This window comes from Cajanus cajan, chromosome 11, assembly GCF_000230855.2.
Source record: "Cajanus cajan strain Asha chromosome 11, NIPB_CcT2T_4, whole genome shotgun sequence".
In the NCBI taxonomy this organism is placed as follows: Eukaryota; Viridiplantae; Streptophyta; class Magnoliopsida; order Fabales; family Fabaceae; genus Cajanus; species Cajanus cajan.
The window spans coordinates 32,290,701-32,303,172 of record NC_138527.1 but is presented as its reverse complement, the minus strand read 5'-3'; the positions used below and the strand labels follow the sequence as shown (position 1 = coordinate 32,303,172).

Sequence of the window (12,472 nt, the reverse complement as noted above, 5' to 3'; positions counted from 1 at the left end):
GAGTAATGTCACATTTTTACATATATAATAAAGCTAAAGTTAAATGATATTTTTTAGTTAATAAATGATATTATTTAGTTAAAAAGTGGCAGCGTGTAATTTTGGAATTTCCATCCGCGCGACGTAAAACCTGGAAGGTTCAGTTGAAAGTTGAAAGGGGTTTAAGAGAGGTTGTTGCCGAACACTGTGGAAGATTGCAGAGTGAGCACAAGCAATGGCGTTTCCTTCTTCTTCTTCCTCGTTCTCCCCGCGCGCATCAGACGACACCGTTTTCTACGCCATATACACGGAGTCCCCCACCAGGACCAGCATCGCGACGCTCCACAGCCTCCACCTCCAAATCCTGGAAAGCATAACCCCCTTAACCGAAGGGTATATATGGCAGCACCAACCCTTCACTCTCTCAGTCTCCACTCCCCCCAACGCCTCCTGCCCCTGCCCCTCCTCCTCCCACCTCCCCCACCTCCACGGCCACCTCCGCTTCGCCGACAACCTCGAAGACGAGTGGTTCACCGTCTTCCTCCTCTTCCGCCTCTCCCTCCGCTTCCCCTCCCTCTCCCTCCGCCTCTGGGACTCCGACGGCGACTTCCTCCTCATCGAGGCCGCCTTCCACCTCCCCCGCTGGCTCAACCCCGACACCTCCCTCCACCGCCTCTTCCTCCGCAACGGAACCCTCCGCATCGTCCCCCAAACCCTCCCCAACCCCTCCCTCCTCGATTCCCTCGCCTTCGTCGCCGGTTCCCAATCCCTCGCCTCCGACTCAATCCAGCGCGCCATCCAGAACCGCATCAAGGACTACCCCGACCGCGCGCGGAAGAACATGCACAAAGTTAGGGTTAGGCTTCCGGTTTCCGTCGCGCACGTTCTCAAGCACGAGCCGCGGCTAATCTCCCTCGCGGTGGAGGGATTCTACGACAGGGACATTGACACCATGAAGTTCGCTAGCACGATGGAGAGGTTCCTGGAGAGGGGGAAAGCGGAGGAGTTGGTGCGCGTTTCGGTGATGATGTCGAGGGCGATGTACGCGCAGCTTGTGCAGCAGCGGTTTCAGGCTCCGAAGTGTTACCCTGAGATGCCGGGTCGGGCTGAGAGGGAGGGGTTTGTGGAGGCGGAGCTGGGGATGAAGGTAGCGTGTGGGATGGAGATGATGTACCAGCAGCGGAAGCGTGATGGGGTGGAAGGGAGAGGGAGCACTTGGGAGGTGTTTAGGAAGAGCTTGGAGGATAGTGGCTACTTCCAAGGGCTGCTTCCGGGTTCCTCTGAGTATCAGAGGTTGATGCAGAGTGCTCAAGAGTATTTTAGGAGCACTTCTCTGCACTCCAGGGAAAGGTTTGTGAACTGCTTGCTCCTTGTCTTTGGAATTGGAAGAAGGCTATTGGTCTTTTGTTTTTAATTAAGTCTTTAATCTGGTTGTGTTTAGATTTCTAGATTATCTAGTGGTGGGGGATTGGGATAGTACAGTGTCATATAGAGTTGAACCATGTTGCCATCATAGTAATTCCAATGGATAAAAAAAATATCCCTAGATTATCTTGGTTTTTTTTTCTTCCTTTTTTTGTTTTTACAGTTGAGATCCTACTACATTGATTATAGATATGACTAGTAGAATTTATGAAGGTTTGGGCAATTTAAACTTCATGAGTTAGCTATTGAGGTTTAATTGATTTCGACATTGATTATAGGTATGACTAGAACTTATATAGGCCTGGAAAATCTTCACCACGTGAGCTAGTTTTTGATGTTGAAATAGGCCTAGCTCAAATTCAAGAAGATATTGCAGCCTATCATTGATTATGTGACAGTTTTTGCTAGTTTATGTGACGTTAGATGGGGCATTCAGGAATTGGCTTACTTAGGTTGTGAGGCAGTGATGTTGTTTGAGTTTAGCACTCCGGGTTTTATATTGATTTTTGTTATTTTATCATTGCTAAGGTGAAAATTTGTTGCAGTGACTTGATGAATGCTCCTGTTAAACGCATAGATGAAATTCTTGCCTTGCCCCATTCAGTGGATGATTTTAAAGATCATGAGATTCCTCCATCTGATGATGATTCCTGGCTTTACGATGGAGAGGAAGAGCTGAACTCTGTTCTTATGGAAAGACAAAAGGAGATGGAACTATATGACTTAAAACACAAAAAGAAAGCAAAAGCAAAAGAAGATCAAAATACTGGTCCCTCAGCTGCATCAAATGCTGCTGATGAGTTTGATCCTAGTGATATAGCAAAGACCATGCAGGCATTTGTTCATAAGTTGTCAAGTTACAAGGGTGCTGAAGCTCCTGAAGACAGGTTTGTTTAGGGATATACACACTCATTTAACATACCTAATATGCATGCTGAAGACACTAATTATGTAGGTGTCTTTTTAGGGGAAAAATTGGATTTGGGGTTTATGAAATGATTTATTTTTCATGATGTTTGGCCATTGACATGGATTCAGTTCCATAGGTCCATACAGGTCTATGTCCAACACTCTTGCATGTTAATTAAAAGTGATATTCCCAGAACTCAACTGTGGTCCTGATTGGATAAGCTTATTAAATAGCTTTTGAAATCCAGATAAACTGTTTTGGGCTTATTATCATAATCTAAAAATCATGTTATAAAACTAGCTTTTGTGAAGCTGAAAACTGCTCAGATTTAACTACTTTTGATAATAATTTATTTCTAACTAAAATAACATGTTATATTTAGTACATGGTATAAATAGCTATTATTCCTGCTACTGATTCATTTTTCTGATGCTTGATAAATACAGTAGGAACGCACATTTAGGTGATACTCAATTGGATACCTTTCTGATTTTGCTATGTTACTTTATTATGTTAATATCTCTTTATTTTGGGCACTTGTCTTGTAAAGGAATAAGGAAGTGGACCTTGATGTGGACCAATTTATTAAAGACATGGAATCAGTAATGAAGCATTCAGGTGGTGAAGTTGCCAACAATAATACTGAAGAAGGATCATCGTCCGACCTGGACTTTGGTGAGATCTTATGTCTGTCTATGTTTACTTTGTAGGCATTAATTGTTTTGTTTGAATTAGGGTTTTCTAGATTTAAATAGATCTTCTCTTTAATTGTAATATGTTAAACTTGTTTTTGTATGCACTTATTTCCTGCTAATGGATTATTTCGTAAAAGAGTTATTTTTCACCATCACATTGATACATGTTTTTAGGTGTCATGCATGTAAGCACATTTCGATTCATGTCTTGTAGTTTTGAACTTACTTTTGGCTATCTGTTTTGCACATTCTCCAACTTCTTCCCCTCTCTATTTTGATGGAGGATGTGCAGCATCTGAAGTCATAAGTCTTTCTTTGTTATGACTGTAGCACGTATAGTTCTAGTAGAACGAAGGTTGAAGCTCTTCTAAGGAGAGAAAAATAAGACTGATGCTACTGCTACCCAATGGAAAATCGATCAATTCCCTTAGATGTTTGGGATACTAGTACCTGTGTTTAAGTATGTATAATGGATTAATTCCTGGAATTCAACCAATAGAAGATCACTTGGTCAGTCAATTTGTATGTCTTCCCTCTTAGTATCATTTGCAGGTTCTTATATGTTTATTAATGATCATGTAGATGATTCTGATGAGAGTGATATTGCTGAATTGGATGAGGATAATGAGGACAGAGAGGATAATTTCATGCGGTTCTATTCTGATGCCATGAATGAAGAACTAAAGGCAACCACCCTTCAGAAAAGTTTTGTTCGTGCTGATGAACAAATTCCAAAGAAGGACCAGGTATTTGTTTACATTTGCATGAGGAAAGAACGTGTTAAATTTTAATCTGTGATGATGTATAGTGTAGTGTTACCAAACCGCACAAGGTCATTTGAAAGGAAAGAAATAAAGTAAAAGCAGTGTCATTCAAAGATGTAATCTTGTTCTATTTTGGTATTTTGTTATGTCAGTAAAGTATGGATTCTCCTTATCCTCCTGCTGCTGCTTTATATATGATAATCTATATAGTATAATATAAAACTGTGTTTTATCATTGTGGCTAGGGTCCTTCCGCCCATATTCATATCAGTGTGTCTGCGTGTGATTGATATTAAATAATAATAAAATTATCCTGTTGAAAATAAAATTGCAAGTGTACAATATTATGAAAAGTTAATATGACTAATAAAATAATATTAAAAATAAATAATGAAAAATAATAACTTAATAAAAAATTAAATTAATGTTTAGACTTACTTTATTCAATAACTCATGTTTTATATTAAATTTCAATGATATAATCGTTAAATTTAAAATTCTTAATTCATATATCAAGTCTACAAATTTTTAATGAATTTGAAAATCACTTGATACTTCTTTTCATTATACTATATATATTTTAATATTAATTTTTATATCTCATTACAATATTATAATTAATATTATTATGTACACAGTAATAATAAAAGTGTTTAATAAAGTAATATTGCAAACAAATATTTGTTATTATTACATATCATATTTTAAAATAAATATCTCAATATTATTAAATAAAATATTATTTTATTGTTTTATAACCAGCTATTATGTTATGATATTGTTGCCATATTTGTTATTTCTGACATTGATTTGATCTTATAATTTTTTTAATAAATAATTTCCCTAAATATTAAGAGTAAAAATAATATTTTTTTCTTTAAAAGTTTTATTTCATATATTATAAATCTTTGAACCATAAATTTAATATCAAAAGTTTAAGAAACTAAATAAATAATTTAACTTTCTGCAAAATAAATTTAATGTTTTTAAACTATGTAATAATTTAAATAATATCAATCTTGAAATAACAAATTAATAAGCTTTAAATAATAATATCATAAGAATAGCATAATTCATGCCTGTTCCCAGCACTGCTACAAAATCTAGTCAATAAATTTTACGGCGGGGAAAAGCACGGACACTTGCATCATAGTTCAGTTTCTATTTTATTCAGCAATTTTTCATAAGTTCTGGAGTGCAGTTGACAGAATGATGATTTGTTCTGTTCTTGCTTTTGATTTCACTTTCAGGGAACGTCAAATGCATCAGAACATATTATGGACGAGGATTTTTCTCCTGTAGATGTGGATGTAAATTTAGTAAAAAGCTTTCTTGATTCTTTTTCTTCCCAACAAGGGCTTCCTGGTCCCGCTTCCAATTTGCTCGGCCTCATGGGGGTGCAGTTACCACAAGATGCCAAGAAGGGCAAATGAAGATACTGAAACATATATCCAGGTTTAAGTTTTGGGATTCTCCAACGGTTTAGTCTCTGGATGGCATGTCTCCCAACCTGTTTGCCTATAACCTTTTCCACCACGTTGGGTAGACATATGCTTAGAAGATGGCAGATGGGAATGCTTGCTAGTCATGATGTAATTGCACCAGGTTTTGGCACTCCAATTGAATAGAAGTGTCTTATTTCCTTGCCTCCAGAGAAAAGCAAGAGAACGATCATCTGTAGCATGCTTATTAATTATTGGCTGAAATACAAGTGGCAAGACAATTCTAGGAAATAGGGAATTGGATAACTATCTTATATAGCAAATCTATTTATACTATAACTGATTACCATTAAATAATTCCCAACAAGGGTTTATTTTTAGTTTGTGTCATCCCCAATTAAGAGTTGATGATTGTCCCTTTGGGTCACGTGAGACAGTTTTTTTTTTTTTTAGTTCACGTGAATACAGTTTAATAATGTTTCAATTACTGTTCTAAATCTGAATTACTACTTAGCTAGGCATAAAATCACCCTTCCCCATCCAAAAGCTCATAATACAAAGAGAAATGTAAAGCAAAATACTACATTATCACACTTCACCAACTTATGATTTATAAACAAGCAAAAAATGAAGAATGAATCTTCCCTTCATGTAAAAAAGGGTACTCAATACACTGCCTAATATAACTGATAAGAGAATTCTCACAGATGAAAAATTAAAGAAACACAATAGCAAACTAGGAAAGCATTTTACGTATGGCTGTGCTCCTTGGCAGCCCGGTATTTCCTATGCATTCCAGGGGTCATACAGGAGAAGATCGATTGTTTCTTTGGTTTGGCACCAAAGATAAATGACCTCAGAGGAACCTTGGCCCGATTTTCTGATTGTCTTAGTTGGCCATTTTGTTGTCTCTTTGAAGCTGAGAACCCAAATTCATCATTCAACTTCACCAGGGCCTTTTCTACGTCAAGTTGGAGGGACGATACAATATCTAAACCCGCTTGAAGTTCATCAGCAACCTTGTTGTTTTCCTGTTTCATGTTCAAAGTCTCACCTTGGAACTTGGCAGCCTGGTAGCTTGTGAACCTGAAGTCATCATCTTCAGCACTGGCTTTCAGTGCTGCTGTTATCTCTTCTTGGATATCACACAAAGATGAGAATCGACGTTGCAGTTCTTCTTTCAGCAAAGCACCTTTTTCCATCCAGATTGTTATTTGAGTTTGGATCTCTGTTAGGTGTCTGTAAATCGGTTTTGCATCTGATTTAATAGCATACTTTATGTTACTATTACTATCTGACGACTTCCCTCTTTCCTCTAGATTTGATAACTCGGTTTGCAAATCTTTGACGGTGGTTTCAAACTTCTGTATCTCAGAGAAATAAGCACTGAATTTTAACCAGAAAGTTAAGTTCTCCTCTAGAATTTCATCCATGTTTGACCGGAATTTCTCTTCAATGGGTGAAGAAGTAGATTCACGTGGTTCAATTTTTAGTAGTTTCTCAATGTCATGTCTTCCTGGTGGCAGTACTGGAGGTGACTCCGGCAAGTCCTCATTTCCTTCCAAGCTTCTCTGCAGGAGACCGAGTTTCTGACGCAGAAGTCTTATCTCTTCATCTTTCATGGCATTAGCTGTCTTCAGTTCTTTTAGCTGCAAAGATGAATCAAAGTTGCCGTCTTGATTTTTCTTCTCTATTTCAGCCAGCCTCTTCTTCACATCTTTATAACTCCGGAGAGTATTAGTATACTCGGTCAGCAGAACTTGTTCTCTATCCTGCATTCCATTTGTGAACAATTGCCGCCAATCAGGTTCATCTTCTTGTGCTGTTCCCTGCTTCTTGTGATTATCTTTGAGATTCTCTATCTCGCATGAACTTTGCTTAGCATCATTTTCTTGTGGTTTCTCAAAACTCTCCGAAGAACTATCTGCCTTGTTGCTTGGCCGGTGCTTACTGAATTCCTCATTTTCTGTAGTACTGCTCACAGCAACTATTGCCTTTTCATCACCATTGCTAGGATTTACTGTCTTCTCTTCTTCTTCTTCTAACTCTTCTGTAGATTGTTTTTCCACAAGTGTTGCCTCTTCCATTTCTGAGGAACTGGTGACCTTAACCTCATTTACTGACTTAACATCATTTTCCAATGAACCGGTGACATTGGGTTCATTACCAAATGGTGAGTCAGGGACCACAGGCTTCTTGTTTGATATTACATCATGTACTGACTTACCATCATTTTCCAATGAAGCGCTGATGTTGGGTTCATAAGAAAATGTTGAGTCAGTGACCTCAAGCTTCTTGTCTGATGTACCAGCAACCAAACCAGCTGTAAGCACCTTTTCAGAATTAATATCATTCAACAAGTCGTCTTGATTCAAAGGAACTTGTCCTTCAGACTTACATTTTGATTCAGCTTGATTTGATGAATCTTTTTGCGGGTTTGATAAATCTGTGGTCATAGCCTCCTCACCCAGCTGCACATTTTGGATTTCCTCTGAGAGATGATCAAGTTTACTATGTGCTTCAGTGAATTGGTTTTGGAGATTGCTATTCTGTTCCTCAACAATTTGGTTTAGATCCTGTACTCGATGCTGCTTTTCTTCCATCTCTCTCAGTTTGTTGTTCAATTTATTTTTATCCTTGATAAGACTTTCCTTATCGTTTTCTAGAGCCCGAATCTGCTCGTGAAGTTCATCAGTTTCTGTTCTCAATCTCTTTACCATAGCAGTCTGGGACGATACTGAAGTTTCCAAGCTAATCACTTTGTTCACTAGCTCATCAATCTTCTCTGCCATTTCTGCTACACTGAGTGAAGAATTGGAGCTAGTCTCAAAGTGCTCTTTAATGTTCTCCTTTAATAATTGCAACTCCTGTTTCTGCTGAGTCAATCCATCCGCATTTTCTTCCAAGTCCTTTGTTTCTGCTATTTCTTTTAAATCTCCTTGGACCTTTGGCTCTTTGGAATTGCTCTTATCATAATGGAACTCGTCCATGAGAGAACCCAACTTGGCCTTCACATCCTTTACCCTTTTGGCTTCAATTCTGGTTTCATCGAGTGATCTTTCCTGTTTCTCTTGCAATTGTGTCAATGCGTCTTGGCATGATTTAAGTGCAGTTTCTGCCATCAAATGGCGAGCTTCATCATCTTCAATAACCACACCTTCTCCAATTTCATCTTGCAGAGTGGAAACTCTCTCTTGCAATTCCTTGATTTGCTCCTCAGTTTCCCAGTACCTAGAAAAGGCATTATCATAAGAGTTCTTTACAAACTCTTTCACAGTTTGTAGAGCCAGAATCTCTTTCTGCAGCTTGTCAACCTCTTCACGTGCCTCTTTTCTGCTCAAACCAGATTTAGGAACTTTTGGAGCAGCAGAAGCTGCTGTGGCAGCTGGCTTCTTGGATTGAAATTTCTTTGTGGCTGCTGCTGTTGTTATGATAGTTTTTAAATCTTTAAGGGGAGGTTTTGGAATATTTTTCTTGGACCCTTCTGGTTTTTTTCTTCCAGGCCTTGGTGAACCATCATCATCATCTTCATCCATAAGTGGGACGCGATCTGGAAAGACAGAAGCAATAGTGTTGTTGGCATTTTGTAACTCTGTGGATATGTGATCATATCGTTCTGCTAAAGCTCGGTAAGCCTTGAATGATTCCTCCACAAAGCTTATCAGTTCCGGTCTCCTTTTGTAATACATTTCTGCTCTCTTAGCAAAAGAGTCTCCCTCTTCCTCTAAGAGCTTCATCACAGTTTGCACTTTTTCCTCCATATCTGCAGTTTTATTTATATATTTAGTTTGCCAGCTACATGCATGTATAGAAGCACATAAAAGTGGGTTGTGTTGATCTTACATATGGCATCTAGCCCTGATTCAAGCAAATTTTTAATTTAATATTCTAATTCACAAAGCGTCCATTGTAATATCCGCATGTAGGATTGTGGTGAGTATCTTAAAATCATAGGAAATTACTTCAATGACTTCAAGAAATGCAAACTATACCTAATTTCTCAAATAGTATATGTTAAATAAGAAAAATTACGCTGTACAACATAATCAGCGTCTGAAAGACATTCTATCGAGAAAAGTGGGAAAATAAAAATAGGATTTGGAAAAAGTGTATACTTTTTTATTAGTTGAGGCCCAGTTTTGGAAATAAAAGCACGTAGAGATTCTAGAGAAGCATTTTCAGAATCAATATAAAACAATTAAACCTTGAACAATAGTATCTCAAAGCTTTTCCTTAAACCTCTCTCTACTCACGCAATTGAATTTCCTGATTACGGATAAATATATTATAGATACCACTCTATTTTCATGTAAGGCAAGCATAATTTAAAGGTTTAATTCCATAGTGAAATGAAATTGGTCATCTACAATCTAACGTTGAAAGCAAGGCAAGGCTACGTTTGTTTACATATTTTGCCATGAACGTGTACAAAAAAAATGTTCATCAGAAAAAAGAGATAAATTGAAGTATGAAAAAGAAAATGAAGAAAAGGTCATGATCACCTTGAAGGTTTTGCTCCATCCATTTTGATTGCTTTGTTCTGATGTGACTAACCCACCACCATGAATAAGCATTGCTTGCCGCTCTCTGCAACATATTGGTTGTATCTACCTGTGTCTTATTATCTCTTATATTGTGATCTTAATAACGTGAGAGACTCAAAACCATGCACACCGTGTTTCCCCCATTACTCTATGTGTTTGAGATGGGGAAGAGAAGACATGGATTCCATGACAGCAAGGGACCAAGAGAAGAAAGTGGAAAAACAGATTAAGAAAAAAAAAGGAAACGTAATCAACAAAACAGAGAGAAAGAGATTCAGAGAGAGAAAAACGTGGGAACTAAGATGTTGTTGTGCTAATTATGGGATGGTGGAGGGGAGCAAAGTTCGCACGCATTTAATGTCCAAACCTTACTTTTGAAAAAGCAGTGCAATCAAATGATATAAAGAATGACATATGCATGCATTCAACGACCCACATGACTGAGCCATTGTCCAGCTTTGCTTTCTTTACACACTTTTCATCTTTCTCTCCATCTTGGTTGTCATATTAATACAAGAATCAACCATTAAATCTTCGAGGAGATTACTGTTAAAAAGATTTAGATATGTAAACTGACTCTTTCTCCATGTTAGGAAAACTTTCTAGTGGTAACATATCCAAATTGTTGAGACATGCATTGCTTGGTATTTATTATTCTTTTGGGTGAAATAATTATTTCTTTGAAATAAACTATGCAAACATACACTTTAGTTTAATAATTCAACGTGACCATTTTTTCATAATTAATTTTATATTTATATTTTTAAGTAATCATAAAATTAATACGAAATATTTATACCAGAAATTATAAATAGATATAAGGTAGATATTTTACTTTTCAACATGAGTCAATCCTAACATAGTCTAATAAATTTATATATTTTATTAGATTAAATTTGTTAGTTATCTTTAATACTTATAGTAACTAAATCTCCATTTAACTAGTTGCTTGTTTAAACTTTCCTTCGTTGCAACCATGCGTTTCGCAAACTGAGGTAACTTTTTTTTTTTCAAAGCAAATTGTTTCTCCTACCAAACTACTATGATGTTGAATTTTGAATCTAAATCTAATACATTACAAAAATTATCGTACAAAGAAAAATGCTTTGTCTAGTAGTTTCTAAATTTTATCGTACAAAAAGTTGCTTAGAAAAGGCATAACGTTAAAGGTGGCGGTGGCCGACTTTTGTCGCGGAAAGAAATATGACACTTTTGTATAACACAAAGTTTTACAAAGCTTGAGAGAGGCACCCCAATTAGAAAATTCGGAATTTCTGTTATTTTTGGAGGCACGTTCTGTTCACTACTTTGGCCTGCACTCACCTATAAATAGGAATATGTAAAACACAACATTTTCCTTTTTAAAATCTTTGACTATTTTTTCAGCAATTATGCTATTCTTTTCTTCTAACTGGAACAAGATTTGGAAAGAAAAGCAAAATCTTTTTGAAAGAGAAATCCTATCTATCGTCCAACAGTGTTACATATTCAAGTTGTTTGGGTTATTTAAAAAAAAAATCTATGTAGTAGATGTGTTAAAAAAAATGTTTATATAACATCATTCTTTAAAAATAAAAAAAAATAAAAAAATTCTGTAAACATTAGCCGCTAGGGTTATTTATGTTTGTAAAAAGTTGTCTGCGTAGTGAATTTTTCACTTATTGGAAATATTTTATTTTAAAAAATACAAACCACTCGTTAGTGAGAGCTTTTTCAAATTCTATGAAAATAGAACAAAATAAAATGAATAATTTGGAAGACAGAAAGTTAGAGGGGCAGATGGATTCCCGGGATTTTCATCGATAAGATAACATCGAAACAAATTAAGCAAAAGAAATATATAAACAATTTCATCTTATACATTAAATTAATATTCATTTATTAAGAGGCTAACTCTTTTATCATATTCCCTTTAAAAAAATGACATGATATTTTTAAAATTTAAAAGTCATATATTTTAAATTTTAATTGTTTAAAAATATATTTACACTGATCATTATTTTTTATTATCTAAATATTTTCTTTCATTTTATAGTGTTTATATTTTATTTAAATTTAGAAGTATCTATATAATGTGATATTTTTTTGGTAAGTATCTAGACAAAAATTAAAGATGATTTTTTTGAGATTTATTTAAATTTGTTTGTTAATAACAGTTTAGAGATCGAGTCCATATAATGAAATATTTGTTATCAATGTTAAATTTTTTGTTTCCTGCATTTAAAAAAAGTTTGATAATCATGTACTAATGATATAAAATAGGATTACATTGTTAACTAAACAAATAATTTCATTATTATGATTGCATACTTAATTTTTTTTAAATTATCCAATTATCATAAATGGTAATATCATTAAATGATAGTAATATTTCACTCATTTTTCTCTTTTAAAAATTAGGATTATATTATAAATATTAAATTATATTTTTGATTTTTGATTTTATTTTTAAATTTATTTTGATTTTTTATTTCCCAAATTTAGGTTAATTTAGTCATTTTGAATTCTTTTTTGATTGATTCAAAACTTGGAATTACTCTCATTAAATCCATTTATATCAAAATTATTGAATGAAATTCAAGTTTAAACAAAAAATGTGATGTATATAACACTTGTATATATATATATATATATATATATATATATATATATATTTATTTATTTATTTTATTATTTTTTTTTCTTGGTATATTAATGAATAGAAACAAACAAG

At 35.3% G+C, this 12,472-nt stretch overlaps 2 protein-coding genes across 4 annotated transcripts; one reads left to right on the top strand and one right to left on the bottom strand.

The window, feature by feature from the left end:
- Positions 1 to 115: 115 nt before the first annotated feature.
- Positions 116 to 5,595, top strand: LOC109801371 (suppressor-like protein). 3 transcript variants are annotated; one of them, XR_003804294.2, is made up of 5 exons: positions 116 to 1,329; positions 1,950 to 2,291; positions 2,865 to 2,989; positions 3,340 to 3,469; positions 3,592 to 3,731. XR_003804294.2 is itself a non-coding variant. In XM_020362426.3 (5 exons), exons 1-5 carry the CDS (start codon positions 215 to 217, stop codon positions 5,204 to 5,206), a joined length of 1,929 nt encoding a protein of 642 aa, XP_020218015.2. In that variant the 5' UTR covers positions 126 to 214; the 3' UTR covers positions 5,207 to 5,595. The 3 variants fall into 3 exon arrangements, 1 of the variants encoding a protein (XP_020218015.2); XR_014430491.1 differs by having other exon boundaries at positions 3,340 to 3,519; XM_020362426.3 differs by lacking the exon at positions 3,340 to 3,469 and adding an exon at positions 5,024 to 5,595 and having other exon boundaries at positions 126 to 1,329; positions 3,592 to 3,755.
- A 188-nt stretch (positions 5,596 to 5,783) lies between these two features.
- LOC109799798 (protein NETWORKED 2D) lies at positions 5,784 to 10,323 on the bottom strand. Its single transcript, XM_020360430.3, has 2 exons — positions 9,718 to 10,323; positions 5,784 to 8,978 (listed from the first exon to the last, which is right to left on the bottom strand). Exons 1-2 carry the CDS (start codon positions 9,809 to 9,811, stop codon positions 5,965 to 5,967), a joined length of 3,108 nt encoding a protein of 1,035 aa, XP_020216019.1. The 5' UTR covers positions 9,812 to 10,323; the 3' UTR covers positions 5,784 to 5,964.
- Between the last annotated feature and the right edge of the window lie 2,149 nt (positions 10,324 to 12,472).